The following is a 26,748-nucleotide window of genomic DNA, read 5'->3' on the forward strand; positions in this document are numbered from 1 at the left end:
CCGATCAACCCACTGGCGCTTGCATATTATACCTACATGCTGTAACAGTCCAAGCGCGGAGCTTTTCCAAACTCGACGTGCAAGCTCGGACTCGCGTCGAAGTAGAACAGCACCGAAAACGGACCGATCCCCCCCCCCACTCGCGTTGGAAGCTGCGCGTATACGGTTCAGCAAAGATCGGCAACGAGAAGGGAAAAAAAGGGGGGGGGGAACGAGATCGCTGCTGATTTATTTTTTTTTACGAACGAAGCCTGACAGCAGCAGGAACGGGAACGCGCGTCAATTACGCGGTGCGCGCGGTGGTGGGCCTACTTTTACGTAACCCCGGAGCCGCCAGTGCACGAGGCTGCAGTCTGTCGCGCGCCAGTTCGTAAAAAAAAAGCGCCGGCTGGTTGTTTTTCTCTTCGGGGACATGTATGTTCGAGTGATGTGCTGGTGTCGTGGGCTGTTATCGTGGCTTTGTCGCGTGTGGAATCCCGAGGATGATGGGTAATGGGTCCTAGCCGTGGAGCGTGGCGATTGGGTGTTTGCGAGCAACGGGTCTGCAGATGTTTGCTAGAGAGCCAGCGGCGAGGAGGAACGTGTGGGAGTGTCGGCTATTGTGACGGGGGAGGACACCTGATCGGTTTACTTTCGGTCGTTTATCGTTTTCGTTTGTCGAGAAAAAAACAAAAGTGCCTCGACTTTGGGAGTAATTGTTTTTTTTTTTTTTGACTCGTCGCGTTAGCCAAAACACTCCCCAGTGACAATGGCTATGCTGCATTTGACTTTGGTCGCTAACGAGATGAACAAGAGAATGCTCAAGTCTATATCGAGCCGGATCGACTTGGTAAGCCGAGCATTGATACATTTTCCCCGTCTACTCCGTTGTACAATATTAATATAAGCATATTGGTATGTCATTTGCGCTTTGTGAATTACAATGTCTATAGTTGTATCTGGTTCTACGACGCGAGTGAGGATTTTTTACCGAAAGGACAAAGACAAAAACGATCTCTGCACCTGGGGAACTTTTACCGCGTCTCTATGGTTGAATTTTAAGAAAATTACATGCCTATGACACGGTGAAGATGTGATATCTCATCATATTGCTGATCATCAATTTTCACCCGCTTTGTTTTCGTTAATTTTTTTTTTTTTTTTTTTTTTTTTTTTTTTTTTTTAATGAAAAGTAAAGTGCATAAATTACGTTTTCAATCAGCCCATTTAAAGATTATTTCATCTCATCGAAAAAACATCATGCAACTTTGAAATGAAATTTTACCGATTGCCAAATCGTTTTGCGCGCTCGTATCCATAGAGAAGTTAAGTTACCACGGCGCTAAAAACGTAGCTACGTCTAGAGCTTTTTTTTTTCATTTCAGAAATTACTTTGAACGTGCGAATCGTTATGCAAAAACGACGACTCGAACAACAAAACGCTTTTCCCCACTCGTTTATTTCGCTTAAACGCGTTCCGTTTCTACATGCCGATAATTAACTTTGTGTTATGATTTTGGCGAGCTAAAAACAGAGCTAGTTTATTTAAGGAGGTTATTGTAAAATCCAATTTGCTCGAGAATTTTAAAAAAAAATGTCCGTTAGGCAGTTTTATTCGAGGTTTTATTGGTGCTCGCGGCTTGTAATTTTTAAAGAAAATTCTGAGGAAACTCAATCTCGACAATTTCATCACTCAAGTATACACAACATATTCTTACTAGAGCGACTGGTGTTATTTTTTTTTTCATTACGACTTTAAACAATGTCATTAAGAATTATTCTCGGAAATCATTATAGTGTTACATAAAAGTTTCAAAATGCCTGTAAAGATAACATTAAAAAAATGTGATGATAATTATACGCTTTGTGATAAAATCCGAATGCTATTAGAAAGCAGATTGCATTTACATTATTTACTCGTTTGGCCATTTAATTGTTTCGCTACTACGTAATCTCTTATCACCACGTAACACGAAATTTTAACGATATCTTATCGAAATCGGGTCGATTGACACCCAAATGACATTTGAATCTGTAAAACAATAACAAAATGTTTTTTCCTATCAAAATCGATAAAGACCATTCCTAGGTTACGGACGTTATCTCCGATGATAATATAATTAACTAGGGTATAACCGATTTTGAACTTTATATGTACATAAACATTGGAAATAGGAACGACATATAGGTACTACGTCATATGTTTGTGCGCGTGCACCGGCTTTTTTAATGCCTTTTTAATGATTATTTATCGTAGTTATGTGCATAAGTCACGTCAAAAAATATGTGTAAGTGCCATCACATCGACATTAATAATACTACTCTCCTGAAAAGTATAGGGACTTTGATAAGTAATCGCAGATCGCAGTCGGTATAAGATTAAAATACACGTTTATTGCACACATGACATGTACGTTTTTTATAAGTGTTTCTAATAAAGAGGAAAAATAAAGTGTCGAGTCGTCTGCAATTAACGTATTCCGTGTATCTTTATTGCAGCGAGTTCTTGCTGAGTACGAAGACGACGACGAGGAGGAGGAGGAGGAGGAGGAGGAATACGAAAAAATGGCCGAAACGAGTCAGCAGCAGCATCAGGAGGTCGAGGAGCCCAAGACGAACGGCATCGACCTCACCGAGGATGAGAAGAGCAAAATGAGGCCCGCGGATATTGACGCTGTAAGTGCAGGACTTGCTTTTTTACTCGTACTTTGGTATAATTTTTACGGTTTACTTACTACGGATATGAGTGTTGTCTGTTTTGTGTATAGCATTTTTTTAGAGTTTTTGTAGTTTCATAATAAGGGGTCGGATTTAAACATTTTTAGGTTAAGGACGGCTCTGTTTGTGCATATTATTATGTGTTTTTTGTAATTTTTTTGTGTGTACAAAATAATACCTCGTGTTGATCTTTGGTGGCTTTATTTACTAGAGTGCAAAAGCCAAGTATATGTATAGACTCGACTTGTTGCTCGAATTTTTCTAAAAAGGAGATTTTCCACCCCAAAGACGTAGATCGGTTCTTGGGATTCCATTGGAAAGCAGCCAAGTGTGCTTTATTTGCCAAGCCAGGCCATATAATTTTAGCTAAAATAAAAGACTTAGCTTCAAAGTTTGATGAAAAGTATTTATTTTTGTTGCAAACGATAAATTACGCCATCAGGAGTTTTACTATAATAAATGAGTTTATGTGCAACGAAAAATGACATAAACTACTTTGAGGTTTGACAATGACATTGTGAATAATCTATTGCAGGACATGAAAGAAATGGAGAGGAGAAAGCGAGTCGAGATGATGATAAACTCGCGCCTGTTCAGGGAGGAGCTCGAACGTATCATAGAAACTCAAATGAAGGACGGCGCCGGTCCCAGCGGACTACTGCAGCAAATCTCTGAAATGATGGGCTACCAGGGAGCTCGTTTCAACAGCAATGTGTTCAAAAGTAAGCGCCGAATCATCTCTGTTTCAAACACAGATGTCATTACAAAATCATCACTTCATCATTATCTTGCAGATTCGAACTGCGTCGTCCCGATAAACGACATACGCGGAGTCGAGAGCATGGGTTACGCCAAGGGCGAGAAGCTGCTGCGCTGCAAACTCGCCGCGGTCTTCCGGTTGCTCGATCTCTATGGCTGGACGCAAGGCGTTGGGGGCATGATAACCGCTCGCCTCAACCAGGATCAAGAGCACTTCCTCGTCAATCCGTATGGCTTGCTTTACCACGAGGTGACGGCCTCGAGCCTCGTCAAGGTTGACATGCAGGGCAACGTCGTCGAGCAGGGCACGACGAACTTCGGTGTACACATGGCCGACTACCAGTTGCACTCGACCATTCACGCCGCGCGTCCAGACATCAAGTGCATCATCCACATCGCGACGCCCTCCGTCACAGCAGTGAGTAATCGTGATTTGTGTCGGATGAATTGTTAAATTGTTGACAGTAATTGATGGATCGTGATCCGCAGATATCGTCGCTCAAGTGCTCTCTTCTGCCAATCAGCCAAGAGAGCATAGTCATTGGCGAGGTGAGCACCCACACGTACACTGGCAGTCTAGAGCCAGAGGAGCGTGAAAAGCTCGCGCGCAGCATCGGCATCCTCAACAAGGTCCTTCTGTTGACGAATCAAGGCGCGCTCTGCTGTGGCGCATCGATCGAGGAAGCCTTCTACAACGTTTACAACACGGTGCTGGCCAGCGAAACGCAGCTAAAACTGATGCCCGTTGGCATCGACAATCTCGTCCTGATCTCGGACGAGGCACGCAAGGCCATCTACGAAGCGTCGCGGAAGGCACCGGTGCCTCAGAAGAGCAGTGTAGCTGCTGAGTCCTCGGGTCTCGCTGAAAAGGTCGAAAAGCGCTACCACGTTGGTGGCACGAAATTCGAGGCCCTCATGCGCATGCTCGACAATGCGGTTAGTACTTACTCTTTTTTACATTGCTCTGTGTATAAAGTACATCTTGGCTGGCTATATATCTTTATCTGAATGTCGAATGGGAATGGAGTCGAGAAAGAGGAGGGGTCAGAGGTCATTATCGGAGAGTAGCTCGCTTGTTTACTACTAGAGGCTTATTTGAGCTTTTATTGAATGTAATCGAGATTGCTGCGAGTATGACAGAGAATAAAGTACTATACCGTGCTGTGGCTAGTTTTCGTTTCGCATCATCAACGTCTTTGATGCCTATCGAAAAAAAAAATTTGGCTCTTGATTAAATACGGGTGACATCGAATACAAACAACAATTAATAATCTTACTAAATGATGTACTCCTTTTAGGGCTTCCGTACGGGATACATTTACAGACAGCCTTTAGTCAAAACCGAACCTCCCAGGCCACGTAACGACGTCGAAGTACCTCCTGCCGTTTCTTCCCTCGGCTATTTGCTTGAGGAAGAGGAATTATACAAAACTGGGTAAGACATGTCTACGTACTTTTTATAATACCAATTTTAGCATCGTTAAACATTGCTGCCTTTATACTTATTTCATAAAACTGTGTTACAATAGTTTTCGATTGTACACAAAGAATGATGGTTCGCGACTGAGATGTATTTTAAATAATTTTTCTTTTAAGAAATTGGAAATTTGGTCGCAAAGGAAACGACAGAACACGTTGGCTGAACTCACCAAATGTTTATCAGAAAGTAGAAATCCTAGAGACTGGCACACCAGACCCAAAGAAGATTACTAAGGTAGAAGTCATAACTTTTGAAGATAAGACGAATTAAACCTTTTTTTATAACAACCGGACTAAATTTTTTTTTAACTAATATATAGATATATATTCGCGTAGATAAATAAGTATAACTAACTAAATTTTCAAGACGCTTAGAATCGTTAGCCATGTTTATCGGCGTTGCTTTTTTAATATATAGATTTTATGGATGAACTTGCAAAGATCTTATTTATACAAATAACAAATTAATTACAACTGATATATAAATGTATATCAACGTTACGAAAAAAAAAAAAAAAAAATCAATCAAATGATATTATAGTGATCTTAAGAGGAATCAGTGGTTCAGTGCTTTAAAATGCTCTTTGAGATTTTTTGCTTCGATTAATGTGAAAAAAAACCTTCGAGCATTCCAAGAATGCATTCCACTTTTATTTATTAATATACACATATTCTATTTATACTATTTTGTCGTCTTTTAATTGTTAAGTAGTTTCAATGTTTTTAAATGTGCAATTTAAATTTACATATATAGTTATGTATACATCAGTGCTACGTACAAACAAAAAACTAAGTGGTGAGATACCGATATTATTAGCCTAGTTCCTCTCAGCACATCGCTGTTGAAAGAATCGTATATCATATGAGTATATTTGTTTTTAAAGCGTGAGACGTGAACAAATTACATCTATTGTAGCTTTTTTGATGTTTCAATAAAAGTAAATGCTATTGAACAAATCTTTTTTGATAACTACTTAAATAATCCTTCCTTGGCAATCATTAGTGGTAGAAGTAGAAATAACACTCTAGAAAAAAAAAAGTATGAAATTACTTGAGCATGAAAAACAATTCCTCTCTGCATACTTCTAAAAATATGACTCTTCAAACAAATGTGTGTGCCTGTTGGTCATCATCAAAGCTTTCGGTGGCCTCGGCATCAAACATCCACTGCATCCACAAAACCAGACATCGACTAAAATAAAGGAAAAAAAAAATGTAATGCGTTTCTTTATAGAAGCTCCAAGTACGTGGAATACTTTATAGAACACTGAGATGCGATATAAAGTGTAAAGTCGATGTGAAACCGGCTCCGCAAGCTTTACTTTGGGACTAGCAGGCACACAGCTCGCGTTTTAAGAGTTGCCCAAACTTTAATGATTGTTTTGGAATGATTATTCGTAGAATTTCTTTTTTTGCTTACATATAAAAGCAAAAGGGAAACGAAATTTTGATTAGAGATACTATTATTGCGGGGTCTGGTGTAACGTTCTGGTTTTGTGCGCAGTGGGTGTCAGATGGCTCGCCGACCCATAGCAGTACTCCGGTCAAGATCGACGGTGCCCTTATGTTCGTACCGAAAAACACAAATCCAAAGGAATTCAAACAACTTCAACAACAGGTGCGTTACTCTCTACATGTCAGCATTGTTCTCTTTATGCCTATAAACTCATCGTATTACAATTTTCTATTCAGATCAAAGACTATCGAAGAGCTGACAAAATTTCAGCTGGTCCACAGTCACATATTTTGGAAGGTGTTACGTGGGAAGAGGCAAAGAAGATGCAGGTCCGTTAAAGTCAGATTAATCGTGATATCTTATTTTACAACCGAATTTTAATACTTGAAAAAAAAAACAATTTAAGGATGCAACAATAAGTGGAACTGGGGAACAAGTCGTCCTTGTTGGGGCCGCTAGCAAAGGTATTATCCAGAGAGGTTTCCAACACAACGCCATGGTATACAAAACTCCATACGCAAAAAATCCTTTTGATCAAATCACGGATCAAGAGCTCGACCAGTACAAAAAAGAAGTTGAGCGCAAGACTAAAGGAGATGGATGTGCGTACATTTATAGTGAAAATGTTGCTTTGTTAAAGTTTTTTTATTCTCGTACAAACATTTTTACTTAAAATTTTACTGTACATTTGCAGACGATGAGTCACAGTCAGAATCAGAGGGTCTTTCGTCCTTCAACATCAGCCGCGCAACTCATGATACGAGCACTGCCAAGAGCCCCGTTCAGTCGCCAGTTTCTGTCACCTCAGAAACGGAAGAAGAAAGTAGAGATGGTAAATTTTTTGTTTTTTTCTCTACATATTTCACATTTTTTTTGTTCAAAGCTCCTCAGAGAGTAATTTGAATCCATATATGTTGCGTTTGTCCAAACAGAGCCTAAAGTATTACGGATAGAAACCAAACAAGTGCCTGCGCCGAGTCAACCGGAAGTTGTGCTTAGCGATGGTGAGTACAATCTATTTTTCAATAACAAAGCATTGGTTTTTTTATGAGTGTTTTATTTTTCGGCATTTTGATGAAAATTTTTTTTTTTTTGTATTTCAATTTGCATATCTGGTTATTCAACTTTAATCGAATGATGATCCTTTTCATATAAAAAAAAAATGAATTTAAATTGCACGATATTCAATGCATGAGCATGTGAAAATTTGTCAATACACAGAAAAATCAGTAGAAATCTCGGTGGTGGATGGTTCATTGACACAGCGGGTTGATGTTAAAACTGAGTCCGTGAAAGCTCAGATTGGGATAAATATGGCAACAGGTGAGAATTAGTAGCAAGTTTAAACACAAACATCATAACGACATTATACATATACTCGTAATTTAATTTGTTATTACTTATTCATTGTATGTAACTCGAGCTAAACTCCAGTATAGTTTACACAAAAAGTTTTTTGGAATTTTTTTTAAACACTTTAAAAAATAAATTTTTAAGCCATTCATTACTGATCATAGAAATTCGTTTTTAACACCAACGTTTGCATTACCTCGATGCCAATTTTCATGTAATTCATATGACACAGTGAATGCTGATTTTCTCAATGAGCAACGCCGCTCCGAGACGATGACCCGTAGTAGGAATGCAAATGGACGAGGTAAGTTCTGTGGGGGTTTTTCATTCTGCAGAACTAAAAGGATCACGCTTTCGTATGCTTTGATTGTGCTTGCTACTAAGAATGTCACTCCCAATGTGTAATGCATGCTGTAATTAATATTTTAACATTTTATGTTCATAACCTGGCACTCGCACCTCTGGCTACACGATACATATTTTCTTAGATTTTATTTTAATCCTTTTTTTAAATTAGTTTTAATTTTTTCCTTCCAATGTTTACCTCAATTGCTTATATTAGCGATTTTATTTAACACGACCTCTCATCTCCTGATCCTACTTACTTTTTATTATTTTGTTTACAATGTCAAATTTAAAAAATTCACATGGTATACATGAGTACTAATAAACAATATCTTATAGAAAGTGTATACTTTCTTTGTACACAAGACTAACAAATAATAATTTTTTGTTTTCCACATTTTTATCAAGTTTTAATGTATAATTATTTTGTACAATTTTTTTAGTTAATTTTTCTTCATAGTACATTTGAAAGGAGTAAAATATAATACTAAAAACATAATTTTGGAGTGAATGAATTTTTTTTTTTTTTTCAAAGTGGATGTAATGAACTGTGAGTCACCAGCAATCGAAACATATTCGTTAATAGTTTTCAGCGTAAGAGTCCTAGAATTACAAACCCATAGAGCTAACTGTACTTGTGGATAAACTTCATGAATAAATAAGAATTATGAATGAATTTTATCTACATGCTCAAGTTTACATTTTTTATTCGATATTGTTTATGTCCACTCTTTTAGAGTTAAAGTTCCACGGTTGAGTTAGATCCGCAACAATGTTAGACCAAGTTGCGTTCAGGTCATCAGAGGTCTCGTAAAACTAGTAAAAAAAAAAAAGTGCAAAGCAGTCGGGAAAATAAGGAGACAGGGTCCATGGCTAAGGGGTGCGGGGACCTTCATCATGTGCTGTCCAGTGTTAACACATTGCTTCCTATACCACCCGACTACAACAGCCATTTGTGTGCTGGGCCGATCTGTCGTTGCAGGAATGTCCGGTGTATGGAGCTTTAGCAGTAGCCGCAGCCATTCCAGCGAAGATTCCGTTTCCTCATCGTGGATGCACGACGGCAGCACAAACGGTCTGTGTAAGCTCGAAAGAACTCGATCTCAAGAACTGGCTCGCCCGATGTTCCCTGTATTAGTTGATGTTGCTGGCAGCTCAACTGAGTTTAAAAATCGAATTAGGAAAGCCAAGTTTTTCCAAAACTACGAGAATATGATGAAGAAAAACATAAATAGTAATGGCTTGATTGTCAAGAGTGAGAGCGATTTGAGTGCCAATAATGTAGAAGCTTCAAGTTTAGACGAAGAAGTAGAGATATCAGACAAGTGCCAGACCGCTGAAGAACAGTTTGAACAAAACTTGGATATTACACTAACCGATGTCAAGTTTACAAAGAGTGCTGACGTAGATTTTGCTGAGAAAGTGGACTTATCCTTGAGTAGTACCATTACAGAGAACAAAGATGACACATTACTTTCTCCAAGATTAGTTAAGCAGAGTATGGAGATGTGTAAAAGCAAGGACAGTATTATCAGTAACTTCAGAAAATCCTTGGACAGCGTTTTTAATTCTCTTTCTTTGGAAAAAAACATTGGAGACGATAATATCAAATATTTAAATGATGAAAATATCGTAGAGTCCGATACAAAAGAAAAAAATGATGAATGTACTTATAAACTAAAAACAGACTTGATCAATACTGATAATCTAGTGAATAACTCGAAAGAAAATGAAAAATCTGGTGATGAATTTGATGATTTCGAAATCGTTAATAACGGGGATCAAAGAACGTTAAGTGAAACGAGTGATACAATAAACCATCTTGTTCCAGGAGAGTTTGTTGTTGAAAAAGATACTAATGAGGGAGAGCAATATGTAAGTGAAAAAGATCTGCTAGTCAAGAATGAACCATGTACTGATAATCAAAGCATAATTATAAGTAATTCAGTAAACAATATAAATGTCACAGTGGGTTCAGAAGCAATACCAAGTCCAAGGGATGATAATAATAAGCCATTGAACAACAGTCCCTTGAAAGAGAATGAAAAATCCATTGATGAATTTGATGATTTCGAAATCGTTAATAACGAGGATCTAAAAACTTTAAGTGAAACGAGTGATACAATAAACCATCTTGTTCCAGGAGAGTTTCTTGTTGAAAAATATTCAAATACCAGTGAAGGAGAGCAATATTTGAGCAATAAAGAGATGTTTGTCAATAAAGAATCATGTACTGACAATCAAAGTACACATAAACATGCTGAAGAAAACTATCCTGAAGTCACAAGAGAAGACGCTTCTATTTACAGCAAATGCAATGGTGCTTCAGTGCTTGAAAGTATCGCAGATTTATTTGAAAGTCCAGTACAAATGATAACAAATGTAGAAAAGGAAAATAATAAACATTTTGGCAATTGTGAAATAGAGTCGATTATCGATGAGGAGCAAATAAACAATGACTTGGACGAAACTGTTGATAAGGAACAACAATATTTAATTGAAAGGGATACAAATATCATAAATCTTATGGAAGAAGGGCCTAGTATCGATGAATATATTGGTACCAATGAAGTAGAGCAATATTCAAGCAAAGAATATCTGTCTTTCAATAATGAACTGTTTGATGGCGATCAAAATGTCGAAGAAAATAACGTAGAAAGCGATTTAGAAGATACAATAGAATTAGAAAGAACTTCAAGTTCTAATAGTAGCCAATTTGATGACTCAATGCCTGAAAGTATCACAGTTTTACCTGTAAGTCAAATGCAGACAATGACAAATGCAAAAGAAAAAAATTATGAACCATTTAGAAATTGTGAAACATACTTGACTGAAAATGATGAGTCACTACCCAACAATCACTTGGAAGAAAATGAAAAAACTTTTATTCAATTTGATTATACTAAAACTGTTGGTGTCAAGAATCAAGACATCTCTGAAACAAATGGAAAAACAATTAATCTTGTTGAAGAAAGACCAGATGTGAACGAATATATTGATACCAATGAAGTGGAGCAACATTTAAGTAAAGAAGATATCGATAATGAGTCATGTTTTGACGATCAAAATATGGAAGAAACTACTGTTGAAAAATATTTAGAAAATACAAAAGAATTAGAAACAATACCAAGTTTTCAGAAAAGTGATTATGATAGTGGCCCAATGCTCAAATATTTCATAGTTTTACCTGTTAATCAAGAACAGGTAGTGACAGACACACAAGAGGAAAACAGTAAACCCACCTACAGTTGTGAAATGGACTTGATTGTTAATGATGAGCCACTGAACAACGATTACTTAGAAGAAAATGAAAAATCTTACGATAATCCTGAAATTGTTGATGGCAAGAAACGAGAAATTTCAAGTGAAACGGATGAAAAAATAATTGATCCCTTTAAAGAAGAGCCCAGTATGTATATGTTTACCGATACCAAAGAAGGAGAGCAATATTTAAGCAATGAAGAGCCATTTGTTGAGAATGAACTATATACTGCCAATCAAAGTACAGAAGAAAACTATCCAGAAGTCACGAGAGATTCAGAAGCAATATCAGCTCCTAATAACAGCAAATGCGAGGTTTCAATGCTAGACGATTTAACAGCTTCATCTGTTAACCAAGTTCAGGAAATGACTTTGATATCAAATGGGTATTATGATCAAACCAGAAATTCAGAGATGGAGAGTAGCTCGATTAGTTCAAACCATTCAAAGCAAACCGAAGTAAAAGATCCATTCGTGGAAAACTTGATGGAAAAACTGGGGAAAGTCGAAAGCGATGTGGAGTCGCGTTTCACTTCGGATCAATCGCAAGATGAGACCGTCCACGAAAGCGAGACCACGGACGGTCTGTCAGATGGCTCCGTCAAGATTCGCAAGAAAAACTTCAGCAAGAGAGCTTCCGAGTCACCTAGTGTCAACAAGAACTACGACAGAGACTCTTCCGACGAAGAATGTAATGAAAAAAAGTCCCAGGTTCTTAAATCCTTGAAACATCTAGAGATTCTCGAGCTTACGTACTCCGAACTCGAGCGCAGCAGCGATAACCCGTCGTCCAGAAACAGTACCGTGAGTTATGACGATCTCGTGGTAAAGCGAGATCCAGATGAGCGTCGCGACAGCCTCGTCGAACTTATCAATATGTGCGTTGACAGTAATCGATACGACACTCCGAAAAGGCCTTCCACTAGAATTACTCTCGAAAGGCTGCAGAACGCCCAAATCTCGGCAAAGTACAACAAAGACATGAAGCACGTAACCGACCTGTATCGTTTGAATCCTGGATACGAAACCAGTCTTGATTCCGATCTCGACACGACTTTGAACACAGTAATCGATAATCGTCAAGTCAACTCTGAACTTTTATGTGAAAATCAATTTGTGGTGTCTGGTGATGTGGATAACAAAAATAGCTTTGGTCCAACGAGTGACGAGGAAAAAGACACGGAAAATCGAGATTATTGCTTGCAAGACGAAACGGAAAGTGATGTCGATAACGAAGACACAGACGAAAACAGCGAAGACATCATTTGGCTTGAAATTTCCAAGGGAGATGAAAACGACGCTAATGTCGAGCGGTCTGAAGCTTCTTTCCAATCAAACGTGTCGAATCAAGGCTCCGATATTCTCGAGTTGTCGTCACAAACATTTCAAGAGCTCAAAACATCCAATCACGACGAGTTCATTAAGAACATCAGTTCATCGGTGGATGAGATCATCGAAGAACTCAATAATTCTCCGGACGACAAGAGGGGATCCAATCTTGCGCTGTTTGTACCGAGCGACGTCACCAAGTGTTCGGCACTAGAGTTGACGATTTATGCCGAGCAAATAGCCATATTGCAGTTTGTTAAGCACATTATCAAAGATTTAGTCGATCGTTTGCCCTGTTACGGTGACGACTTCTTGACAAGCTCACAGGTTGGTAGTTGCGAGGTGGCGAGAGCATACGAATCTACAGACTCGAGCGTTTATGTGATTAGCGAAGTAATTCACCATTTTGTTGATAAGGAGGCTGGTTTAGATGCGCACGATTTAAAGAGTAAGATTATTGTTACCGACAAGGAAGTGAAAGAAAGCGTGAATAAAGAGTTGAAAAATTTGAAGGACGATTACGATGCCGAGGATGAGCAAAGCATGAAGTGTTCGACGCCAAAACACTCGCCGTCTGTGTATCCAAGTGGAAGCAACAACTTTTCCGAATCTTCAGAAGAAGAAGAAGAAGCAGAAGTTGCATCAGAAATACTCGGTGAGAACGAAATTTGCGGAACTGTTATGGGAGTTGCAACAGATTTGTCGAAAAATCAGCAGGTGCCGATTACAGCCGCTGTGTCCTCGGTTTCGTCCTCATCGGCGGAATCTCATCATCCCGTGGAGCCCGAAACAACCGATAACGACACTAAATCGGATAACAGCAAGGAGAAGCAGACCGACAGTTCTGAAAACTTGAAAAACCAATCAAAATCCTCAAGCGATCATTCCAGTTCGAAAATATCCTCGGACTCTTTGAATGCTCAGGCTGACGAAGCACAAGAGGAGTGCACCGAGTTGGAAAATGGTGTCAACAACAAAGTAACGTTTAGTGTAATCAGTTGTGGAAATAAAAATGATTCTAACATCTTACAAGAAGGTAGAGCGTATTCAGAAAGCAATAGCCAAGACGAAGGCGAAGACACCAGTAAAAAGTTAACCTTTTGCATGATTCATTACAAAGGAGAATATACCACGAACTCTGAGGACGAATCCAAGGCTTCTGTCGAAAATGTAAGTGAAAACGATCTAGACTTTGATACGAGCTTCAAAGAACATTGGATGCAAAATCAAGAAGAGTTGGACCAGTTGTGGGAACGTACCGATGCACTGTCGGAAGAGATATACAAAAAAGAACGTATGGCTGTGGACGGTGGTAATGCCAAGTCGTTCAGCAGCGACGAGTGTGACGAAGAAATTCAACAGATAAGCCGAGAAATCTTGAAAAACATATCACCCGAATTCTTTTCCAACGAAGAGTTAAACTCTTTAATATTCCACGACGATAACGACTACGAGGATGCGACGACTGAGACTCACGAGCAATTCGAAAAAGTCGATGACCTCAAAATCTGCACGTGCTGTCACAGCTGCACTTGTTGTCCCAACGCATCCAACAGCACGATGGTGTTGCAAAACATGCGTAGCAATTCTCTGTCACCTATAAACGAGGACTCGGAGCCCGAGGACAGCTTCGTGGATGGTTTTGTATATCGCGAGGTCGACTCTTTCGAGACATTGCCGCCAATATATGCCGAGAAAGAAGACAGCTACACCACTGACACGGCCGAGTGCGACTCTCGAGTCACGGATTTCTACTCGTGTCAGAACTCCGAGTCCATGAATTCTGCCCTCGAGGAGCAGGAAATTTTGGAATCAACGCACTCTCTCTCGGCCGAAGAAGCTAGTGACTACGACAATGTAGTATACATGGCCGATGTGTCAGCGAATAACAACGCCTCGGACGTGTCGAACGGAAACTCCAGGGACGATTCAAGTGTCTCGGAGCGCATGAATGACAGCGATCGGAAGTTTAATGTAACCGATAACCTCGCCGATGAGTCCTGTATCAGTCCAACTCACGGAAACCACAAGTCTTACATTATCGAGTGTCTGACCGTTTCCAGCCACGTGGAGTTTTTAAAGCTGGAAAAACAGTGTTCTGACGATAGTTACGCTGCTGGTGGCACGTCAGAGCTCGACTCGTCGCTCAACAATTTATTCAAGATTGAAGATAATAGAATTATTTGCGAAGCTTTCGATGCCCTTCTAAATTAGGATTACAACTTACCAAGAGTCCAAAGATTTAATCCGCAGCTGGATTGCGGAAATTAATTTTTTTTAGTATTACAAATAAAAATAATAGCTTTTATTAAAAATATATACACCCTATGTGATTATTATATTCAAAGTCTGATTGTTGTGGTTATTAAACTGTACCTATTTTAGCGGGTTCATTTGTGATTGAACGTATTTTATTGAATAGCTTTAAAATAAAGTTGCAATTGTTGCCTTGTAGAATTAAGGGTTGAAATAGTGCCTTACAAGAGTGATTAAGTTAGATAACCTCAAGCTGCCAAAGATTAGAATGTAATAAAACGTGATAAACTAAAATTATAAAATTAGTGCAGCTAACACAACAAAGAACAATTTAATTACACGGTGATTAAAAAAAAAAAAAACACAAAAAAAATAAATTGTGAAAAATAGTTAAGTTAACGTTAATTACCATAATATTTACTTGCAAAATGTAATTTATCCTTACATATACCATTGATTTAATGTTCCTTTTTTTATAACCTACTACATTGATTATTTTTCAAATAAAACTTTCATTTCATTGCAATCCAAATGTTTATTTTCACCATTACCATTACAAAAATGCAATATTCCAGAAATGATTCGATAAGATTCTGAAAGCTGCACAAGATGTGTACTCGAGTAGTATGCTAATGACATTGTTTTCTAACGTACGCTTCTAACATTTTGCATTACCACTAACAATGTGCTTGACAATGAATTGGTTTTTATTAGTTTTACGTACTGAGATTATGGTTCTAAATGAAAATAGCTTTTGGAACAATGCACAGCAAAAAGAGTTTTTATTTTCATAAATAAATTGCAATAATTTAATCACGGAAAAAGAGAATAAAAACTTTTCTCTACAAACACAAAAGACATAATAACTATGCTCTTGTGGCGTTTGGTATTTCACAAAGCATGCTATAGTCCCCAAGATTCCCTGTTCCATAATATGAGAAGAAAAATCGATCCATCCTTATGTATACAACTAACAGGTAAGCTTGGTGTCATTTTTTTTTTTTTTTTTCGTAAATTCATGGGCTACACTTATATGTATTGTATACGCACAGTTGATTAACAAAAAATTATTGTTTTCCAAATAAAACAGATATTTTAATATGAACGATCTGTTGCAGGAGAGAACACGGTCAACGGAGATCACTCGGATGCCCATCACAGCACGTTCTCTCACAGTAGCAAAGAGGTATTTTTACACGATTTGTATACTTACATTCTCTCGGTGTTCACACTTGGTGTTTCTACTCTTCAGCCTAAAACGGGACCTTCTGACCATTTTTTCGACATTTACATTTCAATTACAAATTCAATTTGACTAAATACTTTTTTTTGTATATATACTCGTTTTATTTCAAATTTCAATCGGCAAATGACAAGTTTTGATTTAAAAAAAAAAATACTGTCAAAATGGTCCAACACAAGTTGTATTATAACACGTGAGTGTTGACCCAACAAAGTTGTTTTACACACAAGTTGTTTGTAAGTCCTTGCAAATATGTGTAAATATATATTTTACAACAGTGTCAGCAACGAGCGTTCCATGATAAATGATAAAAAGAAATACGTCCACATTCATACTCTCAATCATCAACTTCGTACCATAGAAAGCTATCGTTTTGTTCATTAGATTATGCTATTTTGTTTGAATAAAGCCGAGCTTTCTCGCCGATACGCTGCTTACATGCATGACAATTTTTTTTTTTGCTCTTTACCAACTCTTCTGTCAACACGTTAACTGTCGAGAAAAAAAGCCAATGAGTTTAAAAATTTTTTTTGTAATTGTATAAGTTCAAATTTTTATGTGCAACAGAAAAACTTGAAAAATATTTCATTTCATTCTAAACTTTAAATAAGTTTGGGAACATGAAAAAACTCATTAGTTTGTGTTTCGCATCGACGCAACATACACGTCCACGCATACATACCACAAGTACGAAAAAGAAAAGGAGAGAAGACGATGGTGTTGTTGCAAGTTTCATGTACTCACTTACACACAATACAATAAACACGAAACGAAAAACTGCATGTGCATGTGAAAGAGGTTTATGGTTACGGTTGGGACCTTCCATGTTAAGGGTTCCATGTCGCAGGACGTGAGCGTTAGCGAGGATACCCCGAAAAAGGAGAAGAAGAAAAAGAAGGGCCTGCGAACGCCGTCCTTCCTCAAGAAGAAAAAGGAGAAGAAGAAGCCGGTCGAGGCGTAGGTAGTTCGAGCTTCAGGTAAGCTGTCACATCGTTTATTATTCTCCATCTCTCTCTCTCTCTCTCTCTCTCTCTCTCTCTCTCTCTCTCTCTCTCGTCCATCTGTTGCGCGAGAGAGTCTTCTTCCACCCTACGATTTCAGAGATTAGTAGAGAGATTGCTGACTGCAATGCTACGGTGCGAGTTCACTTTTGGCCACTGTTTCGAGCGCCCCGTCGCGGCCAAGCGGTCGAACCAGGCACACATATTTTTTTTTTTATTTGAGAAGCGTGGAGGGGGTATACCGAGTGTGTGCCTACGGATTCGCGTGGAAATGGGCATGTAGGCACATACTTTGGAGACGCGTGGAAGGGGTATACTGAATATGTGCCTACGGAGAGAGGAGTGGTGTGTGGTGCATGGAAATGCCGACTACAGCTATATAACTATATATTTATACCCGCGTAAATCATAGCGAAAGAAAGCGACGAGTCTTTCTCGCTATATACATACTAACTTCTTAAATAAGGTCTTAGAAATTAAGGGGAAATAGAGAAGAAAAAAAGATTTCACATCTAATATTTGTAAAATAAAAAAACCTGTTTTAATTTACAATTCTCTATAACATATGAAAGTATAAGAGAGGCTAGCCATATTATTTTTCGAAAATTAAATCATACAAATAAATGTTTACGCAATTGGAAGCTCAGACTTTCAAGGCATTTATTTTTTAGTTCTTCTTATATACTTTGGATTTTCGTTTAGTACTGCGTATCAAAGTACGTTGAAAAAATATTTAGCTTGAAATATTTTTTGAGGTTGATAGTATGGCTATAAGCACCTTAAATATAAATTATTATTTTTACTTATCATAATCGCTATGAACTGTAGGCCAAGCTCCGGAGGGTATCACTGAACATATGTGACTTTAGGTTATACAAGGTCCGAAGCTTGTATAGCTGAGATGGCTAGGGTTTATGCCTTCGACGGCATATTTTGGCGATTTGGGGTTCAATTCTGATTGCCTTTGGATTTTTTTTTTTTTTAATATAATTCAGTATTCTATTTAAATTTCTTATTGCAACTTTCATTTTAATTTATGAATATTGTCAACACTTTTTTTTCGGACACGTTAAAAAAATTTTATTTTTAATACTGTGTCACGTACATAGAATCCTACGCAACAACTGACTATTAAATAATTTATTACGTTAATAGTTATAGCTGGCAAGGCTAATTCATAATTTTAAAGGTAATAATTTGAATGATAGTTACATTGATAACTAACTAAATACTTGGTAGATTATATAAATCTTTATGTGCGTATTCGTATGCTTGCATGTGTTTGATCTCAGACTTTTTGACTGATGTCAATGATTCAGGACTCAGAAGGATTACTTTTTCATATTGTTACGATGGCTTGGGAAAAACAATCGTCATAGCTTTTTAAGGTTGTCATACCTCTTGACGATTTCTTGATTTTTTTAAGCAGATTGTTGTATTATTCAGGTGAAAAAAATATTCTTATACATATTTTAGTTTTAATAAGGGAAAATTCAAACAATTACATTTTTTTTAATCACTCCATACGTTATACAGTTTCATTTTGAACAATAAAACAATTTTTTTTCTTTCGATTCATGCATTCAAGATTAGTATTTCAATGAGATTTATAGAACAATTCCCTAATTTGTAATTTTAATTACATTCTTAACAAGATCTTATTTCATACAGTACGAAAAAACCACATTTTCTATTTTCGCACACTCCATAAGAGTTTTTTTTATAGGATAATTTTACTTTAATGTGATAAATATTATGATTTCATTGACAGGTTTTACACATCTGAGCTTGTAATTTATATATGTACATTTTAATACTTACTGTAGCTAAAAAAAATAAATGTAGTTTGGTTTGTTCTTAAATATCTTGTACGATTGTTTCATTACAAAAAACTTTAGATTGCAATAAATGACTAAAACTTTTAATTTGCTACTCAACATAATTTAATATTGTTAAATAAATTTCTACCTGCAGAGAAAATACTAAAACATTTAACGATAGCTTTTTAGAGTGTCAGAAAACTGAGTGGATTTTTGAAAATTTTGCACTAAAAATTTGTTTATTGAAAGTAAGGCCCGATTTTTATTCATAATTTAGGATGTGGTTCAATTTTTTTTTTTAGTCTTACAATTTTCTGAATCGCTGAATAATGTCGGTGGGTCAGCGCAAGAAATTGTCTTTTCAGAGTAGAAGACATGAAAGAGCTTTTTTAAATCAAGAGGAAAAAAAGGGTTTCTTTGAGTAAATTTTTTTTCCTTTAACTTCAAGTTGGCAATAGAAGTATGTATGTTTATATGAAAATAATAATTAAGCATTACTTAATAACACTGTGGTCAATCTCTATGTAACATAGGTCACTTACTGGCCACGTTGTTGAATAATTAATACAACATTTATTAATAATAGAAAAGCGTATTACCACATCATACGGAGTATGTACGATCTACTATATCAATACAAATTATTGCTTTATTTATGTGATTATATGCCAGAAAGCACTCCGCTTTTACTCTGTATTTCTCAATAGCTTCCAATGACTTGTTAATCAAAAATTTTAATTTTTTTATACAAATTTCTATATTAAAAAAAAAAAATCTAAGCTTATTGTTTCACATAATTTCTTTTATTAGAGGGTATAATGTTACCAATAAACAAATTTTCAGTGCAAAATTTGGGAAGAATTCACACAATTATCTAACACTGTAAATCGCTACCGAGAAACATATTACTGCTTTCTCAGCAATAAAAAAAATCGAAAAAATAATCAAATAAGCGTTTAAAAGTACATATAAATAAAACGTTAGACTAGTTAAATTTTTTTGAGGAAAGCATAGTATTTATTTTATTAAAATAAAATTATTATTTGATGAAAAAAAAAATAAAAGATCTAAACACTTTATGGAAAAAAAAAAAATAAAAATTAAGCAATTCGAGCTCTATAAAATAAAATTATTTCGAAAATTAAATTGATATTACAAACAAGGAAATTGTTGTATCAATTTTAATAATATGTAAAGTTTGCATGAATTTATCAAAGCCACTGGTGCAATTTAGATTGTAGGATTTGATATAATTTTAATATCTATGTGCTCACAGCATAAAAATATTAAGCACCCATTTTTTTGATTGAAAAAATTTTATTGTAGAAATTTACTGGTAATAATTGTTGAGAAAATTATAAAAACGAAAGTAAATTTTTTGGGCCTTTGGCTATTTTCTGTTAAAAACTGGATGTTTATAATTTTTGGAAAGTTTGAAACCATTTAAATTTTATTCATAAGCTTAAAAATCATTTGTTTGGTATCATAAAATTATTGATATCGTTAAATGTTTTAGTATTTTCTCTGCAGGTAGAAATTTATTTAACAATATTAAATTATGTTGAGTAGCAAATTAAAAGTTTTAGTCATTTATTGCAATCTAAAGTTTTTTGTAATGAAACAATCGTACAAGATATTTAAGAACAAACCAAACTACATTTATTTTTTTTAGCTACAGTAAGTATTAAAATGTACATATATAAATTACAAGCTCAGATGTGTAAAACCTGTCAATGAAATCATAATATTTATCACATTAAAGTAAAATTATCCTATAAAAAAAACTCTTATGGAGTGTGCGAAAATAGAAAATGTGGTTTTTTCGTACTGTATGAAATAAGATCTTGTTAAGAATGTAATTAAAATTACAAATTAGGGAATTGTTCTATAAATCTCATTGAAATACTAATCTTGAATGCATGAATCGAAAGAAAAAAAATTGTTTTATTGTTCAAAATGAAACTGTATAACGTATGGAGTGATTAAAAAAAATGTAATTGTTTGAATTTTCCCTTATTAAAACTAAAATATGTATAAGAATATTTTTTTCACCTGAATAATACAACAATCTGCTTAAAAAAATCAAGAAATCGTCAAGAGGTATGACAACCTTAAAAAGCTATGACGATTGTTTTTCCCAAGCCATCGTAACAATATGAAAAAGTAATCCTTCTGAGTCCTGAATCATTGACATCAGTCAAAAAGTCTGAGATCAAACACATGCAAGCATACGAATACGCACATAAAGATTTATATAATCTACCAAGTATTTAGTTAGTTATCAATGTAACTATCATTCAAATTATTACCTTTAAAATTATGAATTAGCCTTGCCAGCTATAACTATTAACGTAATAAATTATTTAATAGTCAGTTGTTGCGTAGGATTCTATGTACGTGACACAGTATTAAAAATAAAATTTTTTTAACGTGTCCGAAAAAAAAGTGTTGACAATATTCATAAATTAAAATGAAAGTTGCAATAAGAAATTTAAATAGAATACTGAATTATATTAAAAAAAAAAAAAATCCAAAGGCAATCAGAATTGAACCCCAAATCGCCAAAATATGCCGTCGAAGGCATAAACCCTAGCCATCTCAGCTATACAAGCTTCGGACCTTGTATAACCTAAAGTCACATATGTTCAGTGATACCCTCCGGAGCTTGGCCTACAGTTCATAGCGATTATGATAAGTAAAAATAATAATTTATATTTAAGGTGCTTATAGCCATACTATCAACCTCAAAAAATATTTCAAGCTAAATATTTTTTCAACGTACTTTGATACGCAGTACTAAACGAAAATCCAAAGTATATAAGAAGAACTAAAAAATAAATGCCTTGAAAGTCTGAGCTTCCAATTGCGTAAACATTTATTTGTATGATTTAATTTTCGAAAAATAATATGGCTAGCCTCTCTTATACTTTCATATGTTATAGAGAATTGTAAATTAAAACAGGTTTTTTTATTTTACAAATATTAGATGTGAAATCTTTTTTTCTTCTCTATTTCCCCTTAATTTCTAAGACCTTATTTAAGAAGTTAGTATGTATATAGCGAGAAAGACTCGTCGCTTTCTTTCGCTATGATTTACGCGGGTATAAATATATAGTTATATAGCTGTAGTCGGCATTTCCATGCACCACACACCACTCCTCTCTCCGTAGGCACATATTCAGTATACCCCTTCCACGCGTCTCCAAAGTATGTGCCTACATGCCCATTTCCACGCGAATCCGTAGGCACACACTCGGTATACCCCCTCCACGCTTCTCAAATAAAAAAAAAAATATGTGTGCCTGGTTCGACCGCTTGGCCGCGACGGGGCGCTCGAAACAGTGGCCAAAAGTGAACTCGCGCCGTAGCATTGCAGTCAGCAATCTCTCTACTAATCTCTGACGATTTCCGACTGATGCGTCGATTCTTCTCTGCACTGAAGATCAAAGAAGGCCGAGTCGTTCGATCTTAAATGTACTTATAGTCTTGTTCTAGCGATGATTCAACAAATACATTACCTGTACTTACCAAGTACTTATCAACTTTTTTCTGCTTGTTCTTATTGTACAGTGAGATTCGATAGTTTATAGTGAGTACGTAGATTTTGGAAGAGTGGACCGATTTCCTTTTTTTTTATTTACACCAATATTTTGCAACCTTTATTTAATTTTTTTATTTTTTATGAAAATTTAAATACAATTTAATTAGTTTGAATTGATATTTTGCGGTCCACTTTAACATTATTATTAGAATTGTCAAATAAGAAAAAATTGATTCAACCGAAGCTATAGAATAGAGAGCAGTTGCTACGCCAAACTTTTACGTGCATACTGGATGAACTTGTTACTTTTAAATGAAAATTTTTCCTAGTTGGCTTGCAAGAGCATCACTGCATTTGTTGGAGACAATGATTGAACCCTTTCCCCCCCAAAACAGTAAACTATGCAAATTTTACAAACGACGTAAAAATCACTCATTCTCTTCACCCTCTCTGTCACGATTTGCATAAAAAATAATCCAAGGGTTGGGTTGAAATCATTTGGTCGATTGATTTTTTTCAGACACTGCCACAAAGAAAAAAAAGCTTACTTTAAGTGAAGGAAGAACAATCAAATGCAGCAGCAGCAGCAGCCGACGACGATGACGACGATAAAGCAGAGCGCCGGGAATAAAAAGTAACATTTGAAAGTCTGTAGGAGAAGTCCTGGGTGGAAAGTAATGAACGAAGATCGAGCGGTGTGCGATGCGGTATTTTTTTTCGGAACTCGAGACTGCCACTTGACACAGCCACTGCGAATCATATAGCGAGACCTTTTTTTATACATAATATGTACACACTACGGACACATCCTCCAATGCGCGTATTATATCATACCCATTATACTGTCGAGTACGCCTCTTTTTTCCATTGACGATACCTAAAAGCGTAAAGTTTTAGCTTAAAAAAGAAAAATTGTAAAACAAAAAAAAAAAAGACTATTGTCGCGCTGCGCGAGAAGAAAGTGCCGCAGCAAGTCTTTGTACCATGTCTTTTAAGCGCATACCTACACCCAATGACGAGGAAGGCCGATTTCTCACTAAACTTTTTTAAATGTTAACGCCAATAGACGATCATCACGACGACGAGAATGTGACAAATGCGCGTCTCTTTTATACCTACAACCGCATCTTTTCCAAAACGGCCTACGATACGCATTAACTATCAGATGTGTCGAAACAGAAAAAAAAAAAAAAAAAAAAAAACCAATTGACGATAAGGCGAGCGCAAGGAGAGGCTTGAAATATCGCGGTACTCTCTGTTTGTTTTAACCTTGCGCGATTGCCGAGTTTTTTTTTAATCCGAGGAAAGAGATGAGTCGCGCAAATTGTCAAAAATACAAACAAAGGAGAAGAAAAAGTATCGCGCTATGTGTGTATCAAAGGAGGCATGTAGTGTTACGTGTGATCCGAATGATATTTGGCTTTTTGAACGCTTGTGCTTGCAAATTGAATAAAATATAACATAAAAAAAAGTAATGAAAAACCGTGAGAGTGCTTTTAACGCGTTTTATCTTCAACCTCTACGTCTACTGTCTTTATCAATATACTTCGCTCTACCAGCTGGCTTGTAATCTCGTACGAACTTTTGACTACTCGGGAATGACGCGTCGTAGTAAAAAGTGTAGGGGCAGAGCGGCTGTAAAGCTGAATACAGAGCCAGTCATGAATATGTAAAACAAAACAAAAATTCAGCGTATCTTGTTTTTATTATTATTTTATTTTTTATTTTTTAATAAAGATAATTAAATTAAGCTAAAGATGAAGGAAGCCACGGGTACGAAACTGTAGGGTATAAGTGCTAAAGAAAAAAAGAAAAAAAAAAAAATTGATAAATAATACAAAACCCATGTGACTTGTCACTGTTCAGTTGCTGACGATATATTTTATTTTTTATTGTTCTATAGTTTAGCTTTTATCGAGTAATCATTGATATAAAATTACGATTTAGGGATGGACGAACTGCAAGAATGTACGTTGTCTTGAGCTTGCTTTGTACAGAGAAAAACTAAATAATGATGAAGTAAATGATTTATTAAGGTAAGTGCGCGGGTGAAATTTACGCTCTTCCTTCCTTTTTTGGAAAAGAAATTTTAATAACTTTTATTCGCTGCGAGTGCCTTTCGTTTAATTTTAACATGCGATCGATCAACCGACCGCTTGAAATTTTGTTATTAATTTACAATTTTATCAATTTTTACCACTTTACTACCATCATTTTGTTTCTTTTCCTTTTAAACTACTGCAATCAATTTACCTTATTAAGTGTAAGGCTTATGTGTTATGTATCGTCGTTGTAATTAGATTTTTTTTATAGTCATAATAAATTTTATGTTTGTAATTCGTCCTTGTCAGACTTCAGTTTCGCGAAATGCTTGATGGAAGGCACTTGGATGCGTGTCATTTTTCTCGTTGTACGTTTGCACGCCAATCAATTGAGATAAAAAAGATTTTAACAAATATTATATTATAAATCGCGAAAAATTTAAGATAATTATAGCGTAAAGCGTCAAATATGTACACACAAATACACAAGAGACAACTCACGAACAATTGTATGTACACAGAACACAGTAAAAAATTAAAAAAAAAAAAAAAAAATTAAAAAAAAAAACAACAGAAAACACTATGAAATACTATCATGCATAAACGATAATGATTGTATTATTGAGCGATAAGATAATTACAGTTTATCATTGTAATAGTTGATATATATTATGAAATAAAATTAATATTATTAAAATAATACAGGTCAAGTGTTTCATTCCATGATCCGCCTCATTAAATGCATTATCTTATGTTGAACAATTTTGCCGAGTGAATGAATGAAAGAAATACTGTGAAAATTTTGGACCTCAGAATGTATTATTGAGTATTGTACAATGAGTAATATATCATGACTTAATTTTTTCTCAAATATTACATTATTCAATGATTTTTTTTATTATATAACCTATATCTAACATTTAAATTTACCATATCAAAAAACATCTTGTACTGATAAAATTAACTGCTTATATCTTGAAAATACGTTGTCATCGTTTTTTTATTAGCTTAGTATATCCTGTTACATGAAGTTTGTTGAACTGTGCCGTAACGTGCTTTGTTGTAACATGCCGGCCGGCACCTCCACTGCACCGGTAACGATATTGTTACACATTTAGGATGTCTGCCATGTTCGGTGCTACTACAAATACGAGTTTGAGTTTTATGATTTTGTCTGATTTGGTTTTATTATAAATGATGAGACAAACAATGATTTTCATCATAAATGTACGTACAGTGGCTGAGGAAGAAAAGCTTAGCTCATCACGAGGCCAGATAAAGACTAGCTTATCTCGTTGCGTTCGGATGTACACAAGTTTAACTCACTACGTACGAACAAAAAAAAGCTTACCTCACGAGACTGGAATGATTGGATGAAGAATAGCTTTGCTCACCGCGTTCGGAGGAAGACTAACTTTAATCTTCACGCTCGGAGGAAGAGTACCTTAGCTCAACCTTAACTTTTATTTTTCTATATTTTAAATCATATTAAGTATCACATATAGCGTAAGTCACTCATTTAACTCCACCAATTGATCTTAGCGTAAATTTTATGTTACCATATTTTTTAGGATGAATGTTGTCGTTATTATAGTTTTTGTTGATTATCGTTGATTTTAAAGCTTTTATCAAGTCTTGCTACAGCTGACTACCAAATCTTGATTAGTGTCTTGACGTTTTTAGACTGTTCAAGCCTAATTAAAAAATATCAACACTAAATAATTGTGTTGTTTTGTTGAACTCTTTTTAACTTCACTGCAGATTTTGTATTTTAAAAGACTCCAGCTTTTCTATGGTTGCTTAAAGTATTTTCTTTTCTAACTTTGTTGTTAGTTGCAAAGGTTGTGTTCCTAGTATAGTTGGCTTTCCTGGTAAAAGTATGTATGTCAACAATAACAAAGATGCTTTAATATGAATCGTGAAAGTGCGAAAGTAGTATATTGTAAAATACAAAATTTCTGCTAAGTGTGAAATTCATCGTAAAAATTACGATGCACTTACTTTTTTTTTTTGCTAAAAATTTTAACTGCTACATCACCACTTGGACACTAAAAACGATCATCATAATATGGGCTTAAAAATTTTATAGCAAAAATTTGACACAAAATCCTATATAAAATCAAATGAAGGAATTGTTCCGTATTTATGACAAAAAATACTAATAGT

General features: G+C 35.7%; 2 protein-coding genes across 2 annotated transcripts in view; one reads left to right on the forward strand and one right to left on the reverse strand.

The window, feature by feature from the left end:
• The window catches only part of LOC106636928 (aldo-keto reductase family 1 member B1), a 403,668-nt gene that overhangs the window by 205,071 nt on the left and 171,849 nt on the right, over positions 1 to 26,748 (reverse strand). The gene's annotated exons all lie outside the window — the stretch shown is intronic.
• hts (adducin 1-like protein hts) lies at positions 720 to 25,147 on the forward strand. Its single transcript, XM_089593159.1, has 15 exons — positions 720 to 829; positions 2,524 to 2,655; positions 3,233 to 3,419; positions 3,492 to 3,874; positions 3,946 to 4,392; positions 4,755 to 4,891; positions 5,053 to 5,170; positions 6,440 to 6,553; positions 6,628 to 6,720; positions 6,798 to 6,993; positions 7,086 to 7,223; positions 7,324 to 7,395; positions 16,054 to 16,121; positions 17,026 to 17,155; positions 23,061 to 25,147. Exons 1-14 carry the CDS (start codon positions 749 to 751, stop codon positions 17,137 to 17,139), a joined length of 2,280 nt encoding a protein of 759 aa, XP_089449285.1. The 5' UTR covers positions 720 to 748; the 3' UTR covers positions 17,140 to 17,155; positions 23,061 to 25,147.

This window comes from Copidosoma floridanum, unplaced genomic scaffold (assembly GCF_036245765.1).
Source record: "Copidosoma floridanum isolate Cflo_tuat_1 unplaced genomic scaffold, Cflo_Japanese_pri ptg000019l, whole genome shotgun sequence".
Taxonomy (NCBI): Eukaryota; Metazoa; Arthropoda; class Insecta; order Hymenoptera; family Encyrtidae; genus Copidosoma; species Copidosoma floridanum.

What these genes read in the sequence shown, in the direction of transcription:
- hts (XM_089593159.1), top strand. Translation starts at nt 749, where the DNA reads ATGGCTATGCTGCATTTGACTTTGGTCGCTAACGAGATGAACAAGAGA. An exon ending in ACCCAAAGAAGATTACTAAG is followed by an intron (nt 5,171 to 6,439) that starts GTAGAAGTCATA and finishes TTTTGTGCGCAG; the next exon opens with TGGGTGTCAGATGGCTCGCC. An exon ending in TCTCTCACAGTAGCAAAGAG is followed by an intron (nt 16,122 to 17,025) that starts GTATTTTTACAC and finishes TCCATGTCGCAG; the next exon opens with GACGTGAGCGTTAGCGAGGA.